The 23,441-nt window shown below is 47.0% G+C and overlaps 1 protein-coding gene across 2 annotated transcripts in view; it reads right to left on the bottom strand.

The window, feature by feature from the left end:
* The window catches only part of LOC136375324 (glutamate receptor ionotropic, kainate 1), a 52,056-nt gene extending 28,873 nt beyond the window's left edge, over positions 1-23,183 (bottom strand). The window contains exons 1-6 of one of the 2 annotated variants that reach the window (XM_066340773.1): positions 23,044-23,183; positions 20,202-20,459; positions 17,368-17,549; positions 10,623-10,676; positions 9,598-9,771; positions 6,727-6,870 (exon numbers count right to left, since the gene is read on the bottom strand). In XM_066340773.1, the coding sequence (XP_066196870.1) occupies positions 6,727-6,870; positions 9,598-9,771; positions 10,623-10,676; positions 17,368-17,549; positions 20,202-20,459; positions 23,044-23,116 (885 nt within the window). In that variant the 5' untranslated portion in view covers positions 23,117-23,183. The remainder of the gene's footprint in view (positions 1-6,726; positions 6,871-9,597; positions 9,772-10,622; positions 10,677-17,367; positions 17,550-20,201; positions 20,460-23,043) is intronic. The other variant, XM_066340772.1, reaches the window with a different exon arrangement.
* Positions 23,184-23,441: the final 258 nt, after the last annotated feature.

Raw genomic sequence — 23,441 nt, forward strand, 5'->3', positions numbered from 1 at the left:
GTCCAAGCTGTGGGGCTGTGCCTTGGAGCTTCCAGGGGAAGCCCAGCCATTCACAGAGACCTCCTAAAAGCTTTGCAGGGTAAGGCCACGGAATGTCACACCCAGAGGGAAGGACACAAGTCACAGAGGAGCAGGGCTGGTCCAAGCAGCATTCCCAAGTCCCAGCCTAACCCAGTGAATCCTAATCCTGGTTTTAAACCCTGGCACCAGGGCCTGGATTTGTCCTGCACAGCCAGGAGGATTCCTTGTGCTGGGGACCCCTTCTTCAAGGAGAAGGATCAAGGACAAGGACAAACTCCCTCCACAATTTTGGTCTCCTGTACCTCGTGAGCCTCCCCCTGAACCTGTCTGCCTTCAAATGAGATCTCCCTCCCATTTTGTCCCCAGAGCTGGTGCTTATCCATAAAACACAGTGATGGGTTTCAAAGTGCAGACAACTTTGATAATCTGTTTTTGGGAGATCCCCCCATTAGATTAAATTTGTCAGAGATACAAGGAGAGCTGACGATAAATGATGGCATTGTTCCTTCGTGCGTGTCAGCCGTATAATTTTAAATTACAAGCTTTTCCACCACACATTGTTCCTTGCCTCATTTAATTTATTGGAGACAGAGCACAGAAGTAAAGCCGTATTAAAAACCACCACACTTACAGCCTGGTGTCTCCCCTCCCTGTTTAATCTGTATTCCAGCCCCGAATCTGCAGGATTTAATCTCAGATGCTGGGGAGTTCTCACCATGTGTCTCAGGCAAATCTGGTGCATTTGGAATTTGTGGAAACAGCAGGACTTTGAAACACACTTAAGCAGCATAAGAATGGAAAAGCATTAATGCAACCAATTTGCTGTGAGGTTTTCCATCTTAATGACTTGGAAGTGTCTGCTGTAAACAGTGAAATACTTGCAGGGTTATTTATTACTTATTTATCATGCTGATATAATCAAGATAGCGGGGGGAACATGTATGGATGAATTTCAACCTCTAACATTCCTTTTTCCAGCCTGTCTTTTTATTCCTCTGCTGTGCCCCCGCCTCTTATTCATAAAGATGGAACATTTTATAAAACTCTTGTGGAAAAGAGATTTCTATGGTGAAATGCATCTCACTTTTCCAAACAGGCTTTGGTGCTTCTAACTCTGCACTAAAAGGTGGAAAAGGTGTTACAAGCTGCTTAAATTGTGAGGTCCAGAGAAGTGCAAAGGGCCTTTGTCCAACTTCAGTCCCACTGAGACCACCAAATAATGACCCAAAGGTGACTTCAGCATAAACAGGAGCCAGGGAGTGCTTCTCAGAAGGGTTAAATGCTGATGGGTTTTTAAACTCTAATGGTGAGGAGCACACTTCAGATACCATCTGAATTCTAAATTTAATTTCTGATTTTTATTTTATTGCTTCTAAAGCAAAACAGAGAAAGCAGCACATGCAGAGTTCTTGTTAATTAACAAACTGAAATGAAGCAGAACTTCCTGAAAAGCCAGGAGCTGCATGTGTCTGTATCACAGAGATGGGATTTCATGCCTTCACAGACAGGATTTATAGCAATTTTTATGTTTCTGGCAACACACTGAGTGTCACAGGACATCATAAAAGCTGAATTGGAACCTGATCAGGTAAGTGATCAAAGAGCATCACTGTGAGCAGCTGCTCAGACCCCTTCTTACTCAGCCTGGAGAGGGGAGTGGGCAGAACAGGTTACAGACACAACTCCAGCCACCTTCAGAGGCTGCAAGGTACCTGCCATGGCCAAAATACACAAAGCAACCTAAAGAGAGCTGTAAAACACCCTGCTTTCACTGTAAAACACCCTGCTTTCACTGGGAAGCTCCCTGCTCTCAGTGTGAAACTCCCTGCTCTCACTGCTTGAAAAGATGAGGACTGTGGGGAAAGCACAAGCTGAACCCTAGGGTTAAATATTCCAATTACAATCCCTATCAATAGATTGATGGGAAATGACAACAACGGGAGAATGGAGCTGGCTCAGTGCCCCAAGGTCAAACACTCCAGAAGAGTTTTATCAATTCCCACCCATCAAATGGTCTTTGTATCAATTTCCACTGCACCACCTTGGATCAATGCAGCAGCCTCCATTCCAGTCAGAGCAAACCAACACTTCAATCCCACAATCAATCAGTGCAGCTGCTTCCAGATTTATCACAGAATCATGGAATAAATATCCTGAGCGGGAAGGGAGCCCCAGGGATCACCCAGCCCAGTCCCTGACCCTACAGACACCAAACAATCCCATCCCTGGGAGCAGTGTGCAAACTGACCCGAGAAATTCCCCACACAGACCTGATTCAGTTATTTGTTTTGTACAACAGACTTGGATTTTTTATTCTCTCTCTCTTTTTTTCCTTCTCTTGCTGTTCAAGTGTAATGTAACTTAAAAATCTGGAAACTTTTCCCTAAAGGCAAGCAATCATCTGGGTTTTTCTCTGGCTTTAATGTGAGTTTGGTCAGAAATCAGTCCCCTGGACTGTTTGCTGTTGGAAGAATGCACTCAGAAGCTAGAGTGAAGTCTAATTGGAGATAAGAGTATTTTCCTGCCTACACAGTTTTGCTGTGGGATTATTTTCACCCATGGTATATATTTAATTCTAGGGGTTATAATCGCTTTATTTATTATCAGAGGTTCCTAGGCAAAATGAACATCAGTTATGGATTTAATGTACACTCCTAATTAACTACAAGAGTGAGGGAACTGATATTCCCAAACTTCTGGTGATGGTACCTGACACTTGAATGAAAAAACTACAAAACTTAGGAGCACCTAAACCTACAATGCTCAGAACACCTCAGGTCACATTTATGTAACAAAATCTCCCAAGGCCATAAGTGGCAATACCACTATAATAATAACAAATAAAATAACAACAACAACAACCCCTGCCAAATTTCTACTGACCAAGAACAGTTTGATTTTCCTTTGGTTTTCTTTCCTTTTGAAAGAAAAAGCCCCTGCTTTATTGGAATTGCAGAGAGAGCTGCCAGGTGGAAGTGACACTGATACTGCTTCTCCTTGGAGTGGAAATTGTGTGTGATGAGGCAAACATCAACTTGTCAGCTCATACAATTAATCCTCTTATTACCAGAGATCCCCCAGGATTATGGAGTACAGTGAGTTAGGGTATGACTTTGCCATTATCCTGCTCCAAATCTGGCATAACTGATGGAATAAAGAGAATTTCAGCACTTGCCAGCACAGAGCCTTATCTGTGGAGATAAACTGAGAATTATGGTGCTCCACAGCCTCTGTACTTGGAAGAGGTCCAGGAAAAGTCCTGGGTTTCACTGAGCAGCACTGGAAATGCAATTAGAAGCAGAAATGTGCATTTTCCACGGCTGGAGGGGTGGGATTATACTGGACTGTGAACATGGGAAATGTAACCACTGGGTTTGAGTAAGCCTGGATATGTTAAATACGTCCTGAAAAAATGTTTTGTGTAACAAATACTAAGACATCCTCCATATATTCAGATAAAGTCACTCTATAATATTTACTGTTTGTTTTTTATAAACAAATCTACTGCCAAGGTAATATTTAATGAGCTGAAAACAGACTGGAAGAAAATATACCTAATCTTTTTGTCAAACAGCTTGTTTTGATTTTGGGTATCACAGTATCAGCACCTTGCAGACAATGTTTTATCAACTGCCATCAATTCAATATGTATTCATTCTCAGCATGCAATCCTGCAATTACTTTGAAATCTGGGCATAGATAATTCCATAAATAAGTGTTTTTCCACTTGAAATTTGATTTCAGAATAAGAATGCCTGTTGACATTACCCTCAGCCTCATTGTCTTCTCGGGGAGCTGAGCTTTATTTCCTAATAAAGCACCATGGGATGCAGGTCAGGCAGTTGTTTTGTTTGCTCTCCTAATTAAGAGTTTTCAGGTCAAAGTAACAGCCAGTAATAGGTTCATAGCAGAAATGCACTTCATGGACTAGAGGTAAAGTTTATGAAAAGGGAAACAAAGGAAAAAGAATGCCTTAGTGAGAGTGGATCAAGTGTTAATATAAAATTAACTGGTGAGAGAAGCCCTACCAAAGTAAACAACTGTTTCAATTTGGTGAAAGGGAATATTGCAGCACCAGAGCCCAGAGAATAAATCCAGCCAGCACCCAAAGACCCTGTCACTGGCTCAGTGCTAAAATGCAATGAAAAAGATGCAGCAGAAGAGATTTGATTTCATGTTTTGGAGGAAAATGTTGTCATCTTTTCCCAGTCATTGCATAAAGATTTCAGTGCTGCCCCACAGCCCCTCTCTCAGAGAGCAGGGGAACGGGGATTTCCTGGCTGGTCTGGCATCAGGCTCTTGTTCTGCTCTCTCCTTTTTATTTGTTCCACTCTGCAGGGTTGGAGTCCCGTGAAAACACTCTGACATGATGACTCTGGGAGTAATCAAAGACCATTAAACAACAGAAATGTTCTGTTCTCTTACGAGATCCTTTGTGCTCCTGCATTTGGAGATGCTGCCAGTTGGACACAGAACAAACTGATGGATACCTCTGCAGATGGATTGCTTTCCCTTCTGTCATAATTTAAATTTCTACTTTTACTGTAATGAAAAACCTCCAATTTCTTCTCCTTCCAGCACTGAATGCAGATGGATGGCTCTCACTCCTGCTCTCAGTGCTTGGCATGGATCTCCTTAGAAATACAGCAGGAGCTGAAATCTCTTCAGATCTCTTTCAGTCTCTGAGATCTTTCTCTGTGGTTCTGCTTGAGGGCATTTAATAGTCACTCAGAACCCAATCTGCATCTCTGTCCTTCTCTCTGCAGTTGTTCTTTTAATTGTGGCTGGATTTGAACAAGGGGAGCTCACACTGGTTTCAATGATAATTGAAAAACCATCACAATCTGGAGCTTTATCTTATGCTTTAGAGGGGACATGAGCAGAACTTGATCATTCAATCATAAACATATTTCATGTTTACCCCCATTTTTCCTTCAGAAAAGGTGGGATCATCCTTTCTGTCCCTGTTCCCCCTCTGCAGACAGACAACAGCCTCCTCTTCCCTCTGAGCAGGGCTAAGGGGCACTCTCTACAAATGCCTCCAGAAGGGCTCAAAGATTGGAGCATCCTTCAGCTGCGAGTGGCACTGGGTCACTGAGAGACACAGCTTCTGACAAGGATTCACTCTTCATTAAAAACTCCTTAATGGGCTGTTGCAGAGCCTTGGGCCCAGACATTCCACAGTGCTGGCCCACAAAGCAAATGAGGTGACCTCAGTTCTTTTCACCACCAAAATAAAATGCAATAACTCACCAGGGAGCCACTGAAGCACTTGTTAACTCCAGCATTTGCAAGAATCACTGCAGGCAAATTCTTTGTCTGAAACTGGTCTATTTAGACTGGAGTACTGAATGTTTGTCTTTAGGTCAGTCTGTAAAATGCCTCCACAGAATGTCAGCAGCACATCACAAAAAAGGAAAATTAAATTCTATCTAGGTGGGCCCAGGCTACCACTCTGGCTCCTTGACTTTATTTTCTCTGCACCTATTCACTGGTTCCTAATTATAAAGTTCCTCTGTCCCTGTTGAACAAACCAGAGCCTGACATGATCTAGGGACATCCAAATGTATTTGCTATTTGTTTCCAACTCGTGTTTCAGGCTTTACAGGAGATGCAATGTGGTCTTATTAAGCCTTATCCTCTGTTTTTACCACCTTTTTTTTTTTTTTTCCCCTACATCAGCACAGGAAGATAAGACTCTCCGAGTATTTAAATCAGTGTTTTACTGACCACGAGAGACTCTGTTTGCAAGGCCATCAGTAATTAGCTCCCATATCTCACTCCATGCAAGAAAAGCTGCTTGTCCATGATAAATGAGAGCTGTGTCACTGTTTGAACTGATCTGCTGGGGCACATCTGGTACTCTTGGGCACATTCTGGTTGAGGCTTCAGGAACCCTTAGTTTTATACTCAGCACCCCCCCAAAATAAGTAGGGCATCGCTGCAGGGGCATTCGCTGACATAAAGTCTTTTTGTTAACTTTTCAATTTCATTATAATTATTCTTCAAATGCAGGGACTGAGGTGGGGAGAAAGTAAAATGTGGTGTTGGATGCTCCACGTAATTTCCAATTTTCCTTCCCCAAAGGAAAGGAATGACCCCAAAGGTAATTTCCAAATTTCCTTCCCCAATTTTCCATTTGAAAATCGAAATAAAACTGGGACTTTTGAAAGAGTGAAGGCATTTCAACAAAAATGCGTATTTTTAGGACATCTCAGGAGCAAGCTCAGTCATGGATTCTTGTAAGACAGAGCATTGCTTCAGGAAGCAATTTCCTCCTTTAGCAATAGTGGCTGCAATGTTTTCTGGATACTGACGACTGATCAAACAATCTGCAAAACAACTGGAATTACACAGGGAAGCGAGGACAGAGCTGCAGACTCCCTTTTCTTTCAATTTCCACAACAACCGTCGTAACTACCTCATATTTTTTAGAAACTATCAACACCCACAAAAAAAAAAAAAAAACCATTAAGCGAATAAAAAACCTTAGGGAGCTCTGACCATGTTTTTAGCCGCACGCTGGTAAGACCGGGAGGGAAGGCAGAGCCTTGTGCCCGTCACTCGGGGGTTTTGCCATGAGGGTGAGGGACAATTTCCCGTGAACAGCAGGAGCGGGAGCAGCGCGGGGAGCAGCAGCCCGAGGCGGGGAAGGAGGTGAGGAGGGATGGCAGCACTTGCCAGGAGGGAAGGTTGTGCACTTGCCTCTTTGATGAGGTTCATGAAGCGCGGCCCGAAGCGCCAGGGCTTGTGGCGGTGGCACTGCAGGGAGCTGACGGCGAGCTGCGCGGCGCGCTGGGACGCCACGGCCACCATGAACACGGCGTCGTACATCAGCGCCGCGTCCGTCTGCGGAGACACGGCCGCGTTAGGCCCCGCTCTGCCAGAAACCTGTCCCGGGACAGCCGGGCCCGCCTCGGGAGAGCTCAAACCCGCCTCTTCGCCTCGCTTCCCCAGCCATTTCAGCACCGGGAGGGAAGCTGCCCCAGGGAGAGTGGCTCAGGGGGTGGCGGGCAGGCTGCAGAGCGGGTTTAAGATGCCTCAGGTGTATGAGGCACTCTGCTTGTGAGATTGCTTCCTCTCAGGCCCTGCGCTCCAGGGAAGCCAATGCCGCTGATCCCCCGAACACATCCCGCTGCCCAGGTGTCTGCCGCCCCCCAGGATCCTGCCTTTTGTGCAGTGATGTCCTAGAGAGAGGGGAAGTGTCCTTCTGAGCTGTGTTTTAGGGGGGATTAACTTGGCCTCACGCGTCTAACTTCCCACTACAGCCCTTAGATCCTTGAATATTACCCCGTGGGTTCAGCTGCCAAATTTACTGGGTGCTCTTTGTGCAGTCGGTGTTATTTTGAGAGTGGGTTTGTGGGTTTAAAGGCACGGCCTCAAACTGACATCCCACGCTCTGTCCCACTTTGTCTCTTCAGAGAAGTCTCACCTTCATCTCTCAGTGCTCTCACAGTGAGGTGGGAATGGCTGTGTCACCCTTAATGATGCTGCACAAATTGCCTTTCAGGTAAACTTAATGAATAATTAACCAGGGGCCTGAAAAAAAAAGGCAGTAATTCTGCAGATGAGAAACTGGACTCCTCTGTAGGAACTACAGAGCTGATCAGTTTTCTATTTTTCTCTGCCTGCAATTCCTCTGGGAAATTAATACATTTGATTCTTTGTCTGTACCATTTACTCGAGTGAATTACAACAGCATCAGCATTACCAGTATTCGAGGGTTTTGTTCAAATGTATCTGAATTTAAGGACCCTTAAGACAGTACAGAAGAGGAATTGGTCTTGATATGCTTGTCAGAATCTGCCCAAAATAAAGCTCCACAATGGGAGCAAATTGTGAGATCAGAAAACATTGTGAGTGATGAGTCAGGCAGGAGGAGACAATAGCAGCTGTTCTCACTGCTCAGTGTCTCGCAACAGACAGTTCCGAGCAGACTCAGGGAATGAGTGTGCTGACCTCAGGCTGGCCCCAAATCTCTCAAAATCGGAGGAAATATTCCCATCCATGTCAGGAAACCCCAGTTTTTACACTGGACTGGGCCCTCAGGATTGGATTTTACTGGCTCTGCCTGTGCCCCAGGCCCAGAGACCCTGGGGGGAGATGCTTGGTGAGAAAGCTCCTCTCTCCTCAGTCTGTTCTGGGTGGGAGAGCTGATGCTTTGCCCTGAGCACACGGTGTCACAGCACTGCCAGGCCTGGCTGCTCAGTCCTGTCCTTGTGCCACCTCCCTCGGCTTGTCCCTGCTCCCCTCACTGTGGCTCTGTTTAGGGTTGGAGGGTGAAACAGGTCACCTCATTTTGCAAAGGCAATCACCTCACCCTGATTTCTTTGCCTTTATGTCAGAAGGAGACTCAGAGCTCCTGGAATTTGTTTTTCAGATTTTTGTGTGCTGTTGAAACCACCACAAAGGAAGCCAGTGATCTCATTAGACCAGCTCTGCCTCTGGGTGCAGTTTGGGCATCCATCAGGACTTGAATTCGGAGCTGTCTTGCTTGTGCCATGCTGACTTCCCACAAGCTGCTTTCAGGGCAAACAGCAGAGCATGAACCAGAAGGGATAAATCCTGAGTTAATAACAGGATGTACAGTCCTGATCTCTGCACACTGTGCCGCCTGTCACAGCCTTACTGTCACATGAAATGCAGCAGTGGTGCAGCTCTCCATCAAAGTGGGCAGTACTGGAACCTGCCAGGAATATTTAAATGGTCCCAGCAAGGAGGGAGAGGCTTCCCTTGTGCTGTGCCAGTGCATCAAGGACACTGAGATTCTGAAGCTGCAAAGGAGATGACAACAGTCAAGGACACCAAGGAGAGCAGAAGAGAGGTGAGAACTTTGCTTTTCCCAGTGTTCTATTTGGGGGATTTCTGGGAGAATTCCCATCAGGAGTTCCCAGGGACAATTTTCTCTCTGCTTTAGGTGTACAAGTGGGCACAGTGACACTGCCCAAAGCAGCACCAGTGTGTGCAATGCCAGGGACAGCACACTTACTGCATTTCTCCTCAGGATGTTAAGACATTTTGAAATTTTCCCTGCAATCATCTGCAGGAAAGTCTGTTTCTTACTGCTTGGAACTACACTCAGTCCATGAGATATATTATCCCATACTGCAAAGAGATGGTGACCCTTCACCCTGCCAAAGTGAATGCAGTCATGGTATCTATGTAATTGTTCCTATTCTTTCCTCTCGTCCCTGGGGGACTGCTGGTCAGGAATCCTCATTCCCTGCCTTGATGATGCCTTTCATCTCTCTTTGAATTACGTCTCAAAAGCCAAAGTTTCTGTGGAGATGGAAATGAGGAGAAAGTGCACTTTACCCATTTGAAAATGCTGCTCCCTTCCCACACGTGTGGGCCCTGCAGGTTATAAATCCCTCACCCACCAGGGCAATTCCATGTCCTGCTGTGTTTTCCCTGCACGGTGCAGCAGGCGATGGGAGAGGCGAGGCAGCATTTCAGGTTTCACAGCGGTGGGACCAAGGATGGCACTGTGCCAGGGCACTGTCCCCATGGCAGGGCACTGTCCCCGTGCCAGGACACTGTCCCTGTGCCACCCTGCCAGCGTGGCTGCTCACTCACTGTCATGGTGCCATCCCGGAGCCCTGAGTCGGGCTTGGGCGGCGCCTGCAGCCGCTCCATCGACCACTTGTCCACCACGGATGACACCTGCGGGTTCTCGACGTTCAGCAGCCGGAATCCCGTCATATTCACCCCACTGTACCTGTAGGGCTCCAGGTCCAGGGCAAACAGGTCCTAAAGCACCGGCAGGAACACAAACACGACCGTTTGGAAAGGAAATTGTGGGGCTTTTCCCCTGTGCCCACCACAGCCCCCGTGTGAGACCTGACTGAGCCAGAGCTGTGTGAGATGGGTGACAGAGCACACATCTGCTTTGGGGAACGGAAAGATCAGTTCCCCACAGCAGAACTGCTTTGCAACCAACCTGCACATTTTAATTTACAGCAGTGCTGCAGCTCTGACAGGCTGACATGAGGAATTAGCTGGCTGGGGTCGAGTTTCTTTCCGAGCTCAGGGGAGGAAAATTCCGAGAGATGCGGCGAGCACTGTGCTTTGGCTGCTTATGGATCCCATTTTCCCCTGGCCTGCCTCCCCAGGCAGCTCTGCCACGCTGTGGGATGGATAGATCAGTGCATGCAGGCTCCATATGCTTCAGAGCCTGGCATTTATAGGGCAGGAGAAGAATCTTGTAGAATTTCCTGAGTGCTTTTATCCGTTTGTGATTTTGTGTATTTTTAAGTAAATGGAACAATTAAACAGTGATGAACCAGCAGGGCTCACAGTGCAAAGCCCTCCATTCTTTATTTTGTTTTACTCTGATCCATCTGAACCGATGGTTTCTTGTTAATCAGCATATTTCCATTAATTTTCACTGCATTGAAATGTTAGCCAGCCCCAGAAAAGGGGCCAAACAGCTTTCTTAAGAAATTGTGGGTCCTGATATTCCTAAGGACTGTTAGCACCCATTCTCCAGGGGTTTCCTTGACCAATGGCAACAAAGATCTCCTAGAAATAGGAGCAAGTTTAGCTGTCTTTTCTGAAACAGAGGAAATTCCACCCCCCAGATGTTTATAAGTGTTCCTTACCAGTGTTGTAAAAAAGTAGTGGTAGTATTCTGTCATCATTCCCATGGAGAGAATCTGTGAAAGAGATGGAAAGGTGAAGGTACTTTACTCTGAAAGCTCCCAGTGTGCTGCAGTATCTTTGAAAAACAAGGTTGAAAAGCATCACAGGTCATGAGAGCTTGATTGCAATAAACCCTACATTTTTCTTCAGGAGCCAAAAATATCCTGTTGTATTTAAATGGTGTGTTTGTCACCTCTGCTCAGGAAAGAGATTAAAGATTGCAAAACTTCCAGGACATGAAAAATTACTAGAGATAACGAGATGCTTATTTTTAAAATCCTTCAGTCTGCAGTCTGGAAGCGTTAAAAAGGAATTTATTAGCAGACAACACAGTTTGTAGGGAGAAGTGCTTAGGGGCAGGTTTTTGTATTCTGCTGCCAGGTGAGGACAGGACACTGGTAAGAGCTCAGGAGCAAAGGAGGAAAACAGAAAGAAGGAAGTTTCTCCAAATGCCTTTTGTTCCACTGGGGAAAGTGAGTCAGCAGGAGGGTGCCAAAAGAGCTGGGATGGAAGAAATCTTGGGCTGGGTTGACCTTCAGGAGGTCTACATGGACACTGATGGCCACCTCAGGCAGAGGAGGATGAGGTTTTCCTTCCTAGCCCATGCGCTGCAGGACAGTTCCTGAAGGATGCGCTTTGATCCCTCTGCCCTCCCTAAAATCAGTGGGAATGTTTCCAAAACCAGTGGGAATATTAACAAAACCAGTGGGAACGCTTCCATAAGTGCCGAGGGTGTGTGGGTAAATGGCTACTCCACAGCCTCCCTGCAGCCTTCCTCCCCTTGTCCTCACGTCCCCACACGCTCTCGGCAGCACGGGAGAATTCTGCCCTCTCTGGGATCTTGTGAGGAGGAGGAGGAGGAGGAAGTATAAACTGAGAAACTGCTTAGGAACTCATTGCTACCATAGCAGCACAGACCAAGGTTAACTCCTGCTCGGTCCTGGTCACAGCAATGTAAGGTTCTGTTGTTAATACCCTTTCAGGGCAGTTTTTGGAGTGCCTGAATAGCTGTTTGAAAGGCACGGGGAAATAGTGGGATTTGGCTGCCCAAAATTCCCTTTCCTGGCAGAAGACTCTGAGCATCACTTGAGTGATTGTCTATGGCAATTCCTCACATAAACCAGAAAAAAAAAAAAAAAAAAAAAAAAAAAGAGAGAAAGAAAGGGAGAAGGAATCCCCTGAACTTTCTGAGCTGCAGCAGATAATAAAACCAGCTCAGTGTTAATCGCAAACAACTGATCCGTTTCCAGCCACTAAAAGTCAAGCCAGAAGGCAACTATTTCATTGAAATGCTCCGCTGGATTTACACATCAAAATTGCCTTTTTTATTTCTGATTTTATTAATCCTCTTCCATTCTGTTTCTTGGAGCTCTTTTATTACCTGTAGAATAAGCTGGAGGCTGCTGTTCCTTCCCTGTTTATGCACAGATAACAATACAGGGCTGCATCCAGGAGAACTTTTGTGTGTGTTGTTTCCCAGCCGACTTGGCTGGACTCAGTCCCCTTCCCTGGAGCCATTGGATTTCTGTGGCTTGGCGAAGGAGGTGCCAAATTTATGGGATTTTTATGATGCAGGTCTTCTCCTTTGAGCTGAAACTGCACTGAAACAGCCCCGTTGTGACCCTGTGGGGCTCAGAGCAGCTGCCAGGTTAAACTGCCATGGGCTGAGCGCAGGAGATGCCCAAATGTCTTAGGTGCAGTGCAGGATGTTTGCAGTCAGGCCATGGTGGTGCTTTAGGGTGAAAACAAGTTCTCAGCAGTTTACACGGGGGGATCCAAGTGCCCAGGCTGAAGTGACTGACTCATTCCAGCTCGGATTGCAGCCTAAGGCAGGAGAGCTGAGAGGCCACTGCACCTCTGCTGCCAGAGAGCACAAACTCCGACCTGCCCGCACGGCAGTGCTGCCCCGGGAATGCCCTGAAATGCAAATTCCCACAAGGAGGGCAGACACATTTACTGCAGCCATCACCAGGTGTAGCCTGGCTGTTTGGGGAGCATCTCCCAGCTTTTGCTGCTGCATCTGCCCTGCTGGAGGTAGCTGAGCCAGGAGAGCAGCCTGACAGGAGGAGTGTTTGCCTCCTGGACACGCTCTGCATGGAAGCTTTTAGGAGAATATTGATCGCCCTGGGAACAGAGCTGGCAGGACACACAGAGCTGTGAATGATCACGATCGCAAAAGTCATGCTACACATTTGTTCTTTAAAGCAAAACCACCCCAAAACAGGGCACCAAAAAAGAAAAAAGAAAAAAAAATGCCCAAACAAACAAGCAAAACCCCCAAACCTCAAACAACAAACAGAAGCAAAGCTCCTGGAGAGAACAGCCTCAACTGTTTGTCTTCCCCTCTCTCAGTCATTAAGGATGATAATTAGCTAACAGCTATCTAGCACTTTGACATGCCCGTGACATGTGTATTAGGTACTAAATAGGAGCTTCTTATTCGAGGATCAAACAGAGCTGGCAATAATAATTTACGTTTAAAGGTAATATGGCTGCTAAGCAAAATTCACACTGAAGGACGATTTAATGCTCTGATGCAGGAAAACAGGAGATGGAATTAAGTCAAAGTAAAAGCAAGAGGAATGCTGAGAATCATGCTGGACATCCCAAAGCATCAATAACCCTCAAACCTTAATTCCCTGGATGCTCCTGTCTGTGGAAACAGGAGTTTGCAGGGCTCCTCTGCTGAGTGTTTGCAGCACAGCAGACACAGGAGCCGGACAACAAGGATGTCAGACCAAGGATGGATTTCAGGCTGGGACACCCCTGAAGCACCTGACAAAGCAGGTGACCTGACAGAGAGGCAACCCAGCAGAGAGAGGGGAAGGCAACATCTCTGTGTGCCTGCCCACTGGAAACTGAGATGAGGTTTCATTGCACATTCTATTGAAACAACTTTGCATGTAATTATGTAAATAATTATGCACCTGATACAAATGTCCTATTTAAATAATAATAGCTTTTACTTACAGTGGAACTCAGATGAATGTAAACTAGGGAAATCAGCCTCAAATATTCTCCTTGTACATCTCCTGCCCAGCCTTCCCTGTATAACATTTGTTCTTCAGCCAAACTCAGATTTGGTTGGACAATGGGAGATAAAGACACTTCCATCTCTAATTATCCATTCCAGATCAGGAGCCTGGGCCTTGTCCTTTGCAGCTGTGCACTTTCAGCTGTGGGTCATGAACCATGAAGTGAATCCAAAAGAGTCTCTGGTCAAATGATATATGGCGAGCCAACAGAGACTAGATAAAAATACTCTCTCTTTTGTCTGAAAATCTCTTTTGGGTGCCCTGTTCCTGGCTTGAATCACATCCCAGCTCTATCTTGCGTTTGTTCAACTTGGAAAAAAACTCCCTGCCTCATTTAGATCCATTGTCAGGCTGCCTTCGAGGTGGGCTGGAACTGGAATGATGGGCAAGTGCATTAGTGGGAACTGCATCAAATCTTGTTCTTGCTTTCACTCTGCATTTCTCTCACTCCAGCTAGTATTTAATTTCATGACCATTAAATGCATTTCACTCTGCATTTCCCTCACTCAAGCTATCATTTAATTTCATGACCATTAAATGCATTTCATTTTCCAATTAATTAGCCCCGCTGTTTTCTAAGGCCAGTCCATCCCTGCTTCTCACCCACAGGAGGGCACCTGGGGGATCTGCCACTGCTTTTTCTCCTGTGGAAGTGGGAACAGAGCCAATCCTGCCTTTTCTTAGCAGGGAGTGGGCTCCAGCCTACCTGCCAGGTTCTTCGAAGGAGCACAGTCAGGAGCTGCAGTTTTCTATTCTCACGTCTATTACTGTACCAGGAATGTGCTCCATGGTGACACCTGGTTTTTCAGCCTTCCGGGGGAACTGAATTAATGATCCTTTTCCTTGTCTGTCACATCGTCTCTCCAGGATGCTCTGTGAGAGGATCCTTAAACCTGATTAAATATACAGTACACTTCCTCCAGTGTATTTTGGGGGTGTGAAGAAAGGAGCAGGTAAGGTAAGGGTAGCAGGGAGGTACTTTCTGAGAGATGAGTTTGCCTAGCAGTAAAAGCTGTGTTCTTTCCTGGGGTGTTAGCACAAACTCGGGGCTAAGCACAACAGTTTGACCTCTTCAGCCAAGTTCCTCATACAAAAAGCAATGCCAGACTGAATAGTGTGCAGGATAAGATGCAGGATTTGTGCAGAAAACAGATGGCAATTTGCAAGAGCAAGATTTAATTTACTCAGGGAGTGATTGTCTAATGCAGACAGAGCAGCAAGCCTCTGTCCACCAAATATTGCAGGTAAATGCCATAACCAGCAAAGGAGGGCCAGGCCTCGTGGGGCTGACCATGGGCTGAGGAAATCCAGGCTCTCTGGGCATGTCAGAGAGCAGGGGAAACGTGGGAGTTCAGAGAACAGCTTGTTCAGCTGAGTGCAGGCTCTGGATTTTGGTTGAATTAGGTTATTGATTTACCTGCTCTTGTTGTGCACACAAGGAAGCGTGGCTTGATGGGCTTTTAGTGGAAGCCATAAATAAGGAGAAATTAGAGAAGGAATCTGTCTTTTGTGGTGCTTTGTAAAGCAGAGGCTGGAGGAGGCCAGTGGAGAGGTCCCTGGTGCACACACTGCCAGCACAGCTCCAGCAGAGTTCTGGGCTAATCCTCCTGCTCCCAGAGGAGCTTTTGGGCACCTCCCTCCCTTGGTAACAAGCAGTGCCATGGCTGGTGCCCCCTCTGTGCTCCGTGGGCTACTCAACACCTACATTACCTAAACAGAGTGAACAGACAGGAAAGAGTTGCCTTGGGGACAGCTTTAGGTGATCCTGAGTCCTGCTCCTTGTAGAAATCTTACATAATTTAACAATATCTCTTTTTCCTGTGATGTCTATTGGATTGTTTGCAAAGTCAGAAATATTCTCTACTGTTATCACAGAGTTTCACTGAAATGACTTCTCCAGTGTTTGATTTCTTTCTTCCATCCAGGATAGGATGACAGAGGGGTTTGTGAGCACAGGGATGGGGAGGTGAGCTGGGCTCTTCCTGTAACCTGCAATCAGGGGAGTGCCCCAGGAATTCAGAGCCCTCCACGCCGGCACATTTCACAGCTGCCTCTGGCAGGGAACAACTCAAGCCCTGAGTTATTGCTGCCAGCATCTATGCTCAGCCACAGACCTAGCTTACAGAAAAGCCATTTTCCCTTTCTTTCTAGCTTATATTTATGTTATTTCCTCTTCCACAGCACCGACCCACAGGTGTACCTCTCTCAATTTTCCTGTTTTCTCCCACACTGTCATTCCCTCTCCTTCCCCCAGTTCTTCAGGCACTGGAGAGCATTATCTATATCTGCAGCCTGTCACTTGTCTAGCTGATCCATATCCCACACATACCTTTCTGCTGCTTTGCCCTGCTTTAGTGCATCTTTCATCACTCCCTCCTCTTCCTTTGACACCCAGGTTTTGTTTTTGTTTTTTTTTCCATACTCAGCCTGGCATACTGGAAGCTTTGTGCCTCCTGCAGGGTGCCAGACATCTGCACCTTCATCTTGCTGGTCCTTCAAAATCTGTGTTGGCAACTTAACTCTTCCCCCACAAATCTCCTTTTGCAGCAGCCATCAGTGGGGCACTTTTGGGCATCCCTGCAGGGAGTAGAGTGGGGGGACAGCCCACTCCCCCTGCCCAAACAGTGCTGCTGCAGTCCCCTCCCCACCTCAAATCATTCACACCGAGAAATTCCCAACATCTAATACAGGAGAGCATTCCTGAGAACAGGAAATCTCACCCTACAAGCTCACAGGAATTGTGTGCTGCAGCTAACCTAGGATTCTGCAAGCCCCAAGTTTCTCCAGCCTGGAGAGCAAGATTCCAGGCTCCACACACGAATGCAGTAACTTTCCTTACCAACTTTGGCAGCAAAAGCTGCTCTGCAGAACTTAAATATTTCAGTAAAACCTTCTGGGATGGGAACAGAGAGGGACCTTTACGGGCATTTACTCATGGTGCTTTATGGTGCTCTTCTGGGATCAGGGTATGCCATCAGACTGACTGGCAGGAGAAACACTAACTCATCCCTCACGCCTGCATGTGCAGCAAGAAGGGAACTGTCCTCCAAATGTATGGAGCTATTTCCTGCAGGTCAACACACTGGGCTTTAGACTTTGATTGTCGAGGAATATACAGCAAGTGACACCAGTGAATTCTAATTCCCACCACTCCCTGTGTGCCCCTGGGAATGTCCCAGCCCATTAATGTCAGCCTGTGTTTGTCCCTGCCTGCTGTGGCTGCCCAAATCTCACACTCAGGCCGGCCTACCCTCACACAACAACCCTCCATTGTTTTAAAGGATAGTTTTTCCTTCTGATTCTGCCTTTTTTTTAGGGGGGAGTCTATTTTTGGTGTTTGGGGTTTTTTTTTTGGGAAAGAAATAAAACTCTGTTGATTATACCAGGACAAGCTGAAACACATGCAGTGATGTCCCTAATCAGGCAGAACCTGGTATGTCAGAAAGAAAAGCCTGTTTGCTCCTGTGGGACACACATGGGGGTGTCGGGGGCTCTGTGCAGCCCTGGGCTGCTGCGCCTTTTGTTGTCATTTCTGTCCCTGCATCACAGTGCCCTGGCCCGGGCTGGGGAGTGCCTTTGGTTGCAGTGCTGGTAGCCAGAGGAATCAGAGGGGCTGACAGATTTCAGGGAACAGGGCCCATGTGGAGCTCTGCCTCCCCGGCCCCGGTACCTGCTTGAGGATTTCTGCCGCCGTCTCATGTGAGCAGTCAAATATCACATAGAACTCCTTTCCCTTCTTCATTTCCTTCAGCAGAGGCCTGGCATCCTTGTTCCCAGAGGGCAGCTGCCGGATTTTGATCTTGATGTTGTATCTGGAAGGGGCTTTGATGAGCTCCTGCAGGCGAATTAGACCTGAAAAATGACAGGCAACGATCACCATCGTGTGTCAGGATTTATTGTTGGTTAAGCAGGGTCTCTCACACTCCACACTCCCTAAGGATAATTGCTAGTTCCATATTTGCCAGCTTCCTTGCTAATATTATTAAAGCTTTTCATACCCATGTTTATACTTGGCTTTGACATCTAAATACTTTGAAAGGTGTTTTTAACTGGTTGACTACAGGATATGTTTGCACTGGTGTAATACAGTATAAACATATTGTAGTATGTTTAAACTGAGACATAAAAATCAAATAAGGTTTCTTCCTGTGCAGCTCATTCTTATTCCAATGCCAAACAGCAAGAAGATGAACTGAGGAAACCTCCTCCTGACTTTCCTGCCTGATGTCACTCAGCAGCTGTGAGATCTTATGGAACCTTTTGAGATGCAGCTCCACGTCCTCAAACACAGGTGATTTCTCTGGCTCAGTGTTCAGCTGGCCCAGCTTTCCATGCCTTAGCTGAAGTCAGTGGAGCTCAGCCAGAGTCTTGTCCAAGTGTTTAAACACAGTGCAGTTCCAGTGGCTAATTCAGCACTCCTGTGCAATTTGCACTGCCTCCAAAACCGAGGGAACACAGTTAAGAGCTCTTTGAGGTGTGTGATTACAGCCTCTCATTATCCAGAATGCAATTCACCCACAAAAAATTCCTGATCTCCTGTTGAGGGGGAGTGAAAGGCTGCCTTAAAAATATGCAGAGAGAGAACACAGGGCAAGGAGCGCTTCTTGAACAAAAATCAAGCAAATTATTTATTAAAACGAAGAAACTCCTGCCTGTCCTGCTGGGAGTGAAGGATAATATTTGTGTGGGGTGTGAATGCCCCTGGTTGAGTGGCACATCCAAGGCCAGCCACAGCTCTCTCTTCCCTCTGAGGTGCTCAGGGCTTGCTGAGTGCAGGGCTGTTGGCTTTCACTCAGTACTGGCATCATTCTTGGGGAAAAAGCTGCTTTCCCGCCCTCGCAGGGCCAGGCCTGTTTCTCACAGGTTTTTGAGTACCAACAATCAGCAGAGAACATGAAACATTCTGAGCACTCAGCTGGAAACGCTGCACACACCGGGAGCTGGCCAGGAGCCAGCTGAGGAACAGGAACCCACTGGAGCTGGTTGTGATGAGAATGGGCTCCCAGCTCTCACTGAGAAAGGGGTTGGTGTCCCCTGGCTGGGACAGTGCAGCCTGGCTGTACCCAGGGCTTGTTCCTGGCTGCAATGCCCGGGGACAGCAGCTCTAGGAAGGCAAACTCAGATTTGGGAGGACGAGTCTGGCGTCCAGGGAAGCCTTTGCCTCATCCACACCTCACACTGAGAACTGGTGTTTGTCTTCCCAGCAACAAAAAGTACTTGAGCGCAAGTGTGGTGAAAAAAAAAAAAAAAAAAAAAAAGGGATTTGCCAACCCAAAGCAGCAGTGGAAAGAACTGCAGCTATTTTTCTGGAGGACATGGCAAAAGCCTGAGCCCATCCAGTGCCACCCCCTGCCCTGGGCAGGGACACCTCCCATGAGACCAGGGTGCTCTGAGCCCCATCCAACCTGGCTGAGATGGTTTTATTTCTTGTGGTGAAATGATGTCCAGCATTAGGGATGAGAAATAAAAGAGCTTGAGTTAACTGGCATCACTCTAACCCCAAATCCAAGGACTATTTATACTGATCAAAGTTGACATGTTTACTTCCCTGACTCTGAGTTAATACGATGATTGATGATTAATTTACTTTGTAAACACCTCTGCAAATGAAATCTCTTTAATATCAGATGTCTTTGTAGCTGAGCAGGTACACAGCACTTGGTGTTTTGGAATGCCAATTTGGGTATGGGGTCAGCTGGAAAAGACCTCTCCTTGTTTTTATTCTGTCTAGATTTATCAGAACTGCTGGAGAATGTCCAGTGGGAGCCATAGAAAGGATGAGGGGTCTGGAGCATCTCTGCTGTGAGGAGAGGCTGTGGGAGCTGGGTCTGGTCAGTGTGGGGAAGGGAAGGCTGAGAGGGGATCCATCAACCCGCACAAATACCCCATCAATCCACACAAATACCCCATCAACCCACACAAATATCCATCAAGCCACACAAATACCCCATCAACCCACACAAATATCCCCAAGGGCTGTCAGAGGATGGTGCCAGGCTCTGCCAGTGACAGGATGAGGAGCAGTGGCCATGAACTGAAACACAACAAGTTGCACCTCAACCTGAGGAAGAACTTCTGTCCATGGAGGGGCCAGAGCCCTGGAACAGCTGCCCAGGGAGGGTGTGGAGTCTCCATCTCTTGAGGCATCCCAAAGCCACCTGGAGGGTTCTGTGTCACCTGCTCCAGGTGACCCTGACTCAGCAGGAGGGTTGGACTGGGTGATCTGCAGGCTCTGGGATCCTAGGATCAGTTTGGAGCTGCATTATGGGTTCCACAACCAGGAAGCAAACTGGGAGTGACTGTTGACTACTCAAACCCCAGGGGTCTGGTGAAGCGAGCAGCTTTCTGAAGGCCATGGCAGCAGCAGGATGGGGTTTTTTCTCCTGTAACCCACTGAGGGCACACAGAGTGAGCTGCCCCAGGGCCTGGTGGACTCTGCAGCCCAGCACCACTCACTCACTCACTCACTCACTCACTCACTCACTCACTCACTCACTCACTGACCTGTGCTGTCCTCGTAGACCACGGTGACGATTTTCCAGTTGTAGTAGAGCACGAGGTCCAGCACGGCCCTGCTGATGGCGGCGTAGTCGGGGTACAGGTTGATGTAGAAGGCGTCCCTGTTGTCCACGGTGGGGTGCTTCCAGCGGGTCTGGATGTGAGGCACCTCCAGGGCGTTGCAGATGGACTGCACGGCGCTGACCGAGGAGCTGTGCGCGGGCCCAAACAGCGCTGCCACGCCCAGGGCCAGCTGGTCACAGGCTGGGGACACAGGGGACAGCCAGCTCTTAGTGGGCAAAGCAAGGCACATGAGGGATGCTCACGGAGAGCTTTTATCCTCCAGCCATCCCCATCGCTTCAAAGTGAGAACAGAGCACGGCGTTGCTCCCAGAGCCACTGAGAGCTGTGCCCAGTGGTTCCTGAGGTGTTCAGGGGTGATTTACAGGGTAAAGGGAGAGACTGAGGGAGCTGGGAGGGGCTCAGCTGGAGAAAAGGAGGCTCAGGGGGGGACCCTGTGGCTCTGCACAACTCCCTGACCAGAGGGGACAGCCAGGGGGAACAGGGACAGGAGAAGAAGGAACCGCCCCAGGCCGGGCCAGGGAAGGTTTGGATTGCATGGCACAAGAATTTCTCCATGGAAGGGGTTGTTAAGCATTGGGGCTGCCCAGGGAGGTTTGGAGTGCCCATCCCTGGAGGTGTCCAAGGAAGGCCTGGAGGTGTCACTCTGTGCTCTGGGCTGGGGACAAGGTGAGCATCGGGCACTGCGGGGACTCGATGGGCTCAGAGGTCTTTTCTGACCTTAGTGATTCGGGTTTGATTGTGGTTCTGAAAATGGCTTTACTGATCAGCTCTGTGTCCTTGACCTTGCTTGCTGCGAATAAAACCTTCTCTGCTCATTGCCTTGCAGATCACATGGATTCCTGAACTGCCTTTCTCAGAATGGCTCTGTCCTGCAGGAACCAGGAGCTCTCTGGCTGCCAAAGGAATGTCACAGGAAGGAAGTTCCACGGCAGAGTGTCAGGTAATTCATCCCTGGAGCCACAGCAGGCTCTCCACGGATCCCCCTGGGACTGGCACCTTTCCACCTGGGGGAGCTGCTCTAATTTCAGGCTGCTGCAGGGACACGAGCAGCAAAGGGCACCAGGATTCACTGCTCTCCATAATCTGTGTTTACAAAGCAGATAGGAATGCCTAAAGCCCTTGGTAACAGCACAGGGAAATAAAGAACCCCCACACTCTGACATTTTATACTCCTCCAAATCAGCCAAATGCATCAACAAAGGTTTCCTCCTCCTTTTGCCCACATCTCAGCCTGAAGAACCCTGCCTGGAGCTGTCTTTGCATTTTTCTTTCTCTGCCATGTCTTTGCAGGCTGGCAGACAGGAGATGAAGTGATATCAGTTATTTCTGTCCATGGGTAAAATTTACTGCCAGTGTTTTTACCAAGGCTCTTGCACTAAGCTGCAGGGCTGCTCTCTTTGTGAGGGTGGGAAGTTTGGAAATTACTCTGAGTGAAACATTTAATACACCAACTTCCACAATGAGCTCAGATTCTTTAAATTCATATTTAGCTCTCTGGCTGTAATAGAATTTGACAGAAAATCAATTATTTTCTGTTTCCATTCTACAGACGAGTGTTTCACAGACAGCATGAAGTGCACAGGGTTTCCAGGTTTAGTTCAGAAGCCTTTCCATAGGATCACAGGTTTTAACGTGCAAATTCCGTAAAAAACTTCAAGAATTCATGATAAGAAGAAATTACTGCTGTCTGTGTGAGTTTCTTGCATGTAGATTGACAACTTCCTACATATTAAATGGAGAAGGCGCTTTCACAACAGGCACAGAAGAGATTCTCACTCTAGAGGGAATCTGAAATTCTGTATCAACCTGGATTACACAGATTATAAATCCACCATGCCTGAGATTCTATACCATGTAGCTCCAGCATATAGCTGATAACTGGAAAAGAATGAAAATATGCCATTTAAAGCTCTTTTTAGTGTCCTTTGAAATCTTTCTCCTTTTTTCCACTCTTACTAAGAAACTGAAGTAGCACAAGGATAATTTGGTAGTGTAGATGTTTGAAAGGTGACAGCTCACCAGCTTGGTTTTTATTTTCCAACCTTCTAGCAAATCCAGTTTCAGGAACTGGGCTGCTCTTTGTAACATTTTATGTTATAAAACAAGTCTTGAGCTTGCTTCCAAGAGGCCAAGTAACATATGGAGCTTAAGGAAGGTTGTGACTCATTACCTCTCTTTGTTTTGGCCTGCAAGTCAATTAGATGGGAGTAAACTGGGCCATAGTTTTCCTTCTCAGGAAAAAAAAAAGAAGAAGAGGCATAAAAATTCCAAATTTGACCACTCCAATTCTTACAGCTGTTTATAAAAGAGGAACTTATTTCTGTCTCCAGTGCACTGAGCATTAACATTTCAGGGCAGGGGGGCTACTGGCCCCTGGTTTTTCAAATGCAGAAGAAATAATTTACCAATAATGGGTATCTGTGCTAATTACAGGTTGTGACATCCCACTGTGCTTCCTGTGAGTCTGTGATCATTTTTCTGCAAAATTCCAGGTGGCAAATCTATGTTTTGGAAAGAAGAATGGCTTGGACTTGCCTCCAGCCATCTGGGGCTCTGAGCATGCAGGCAGGACATCGGGATTTATTCACAAAGCACATGACAGGTCCCAGCCCAGCTTGATCCTTAGTTCAAACACCTTTGAAAGATTCATTTTCTGTTTCTGTTGGTACACATGATACAGGCAGAGCAGCAAAGGAAATCAGGCTGAGGAAAGGTATAAAGTACAAACCACATATGTAAGTGACACAGTAATTGAGATAATTACCTCTCCTCGAGGCTTCAAAACTATCGAAAAGGTTAATTCTCTGGATGTCATAGGTTAATGTGGTATTAGGCATCAGTGTTCTGTTCCTATTAATGTTGCTGACAGCAAACTTGAACGCCAATTCTTCAATATTAACAGGTTCATTTTCCACAGTTTCGAATATTCCTCCTGTTGGAACAGAGATAAATGAGGATTATTCACCTCTTAATCGCCACACAGAAAGAGGGAAAAATAAATGATGAGCCATAATTTCTGAGTGTTCATCAAGGCAAACCTGATGGCTGCTCAAAGCACTACAGCAACAGCATAATGGATTCTTAGTTTTTATCTGCTGTAGCACTAGGGTTATCTCAATATTATGAATATTGCTCCACAAACATCTGGGGAAGACAACACGT

This window comes from Sylvia atricapilla, chromosome 2 (assembly GCF_009819655.1).
Source record: "Sylvia atricapilla isolate bSylAtr1 chromosome 2, bSylAtr1.pri, whole genome shotgun sequence".
In the NCBI taxonomy this organism is placed as follows: domain Eukaryota; kingdom Metazoa; phylum Chordata; class Aves; order Passeriformes; family Sylviidae; genus Sylvia; species Sylvia atricapilla.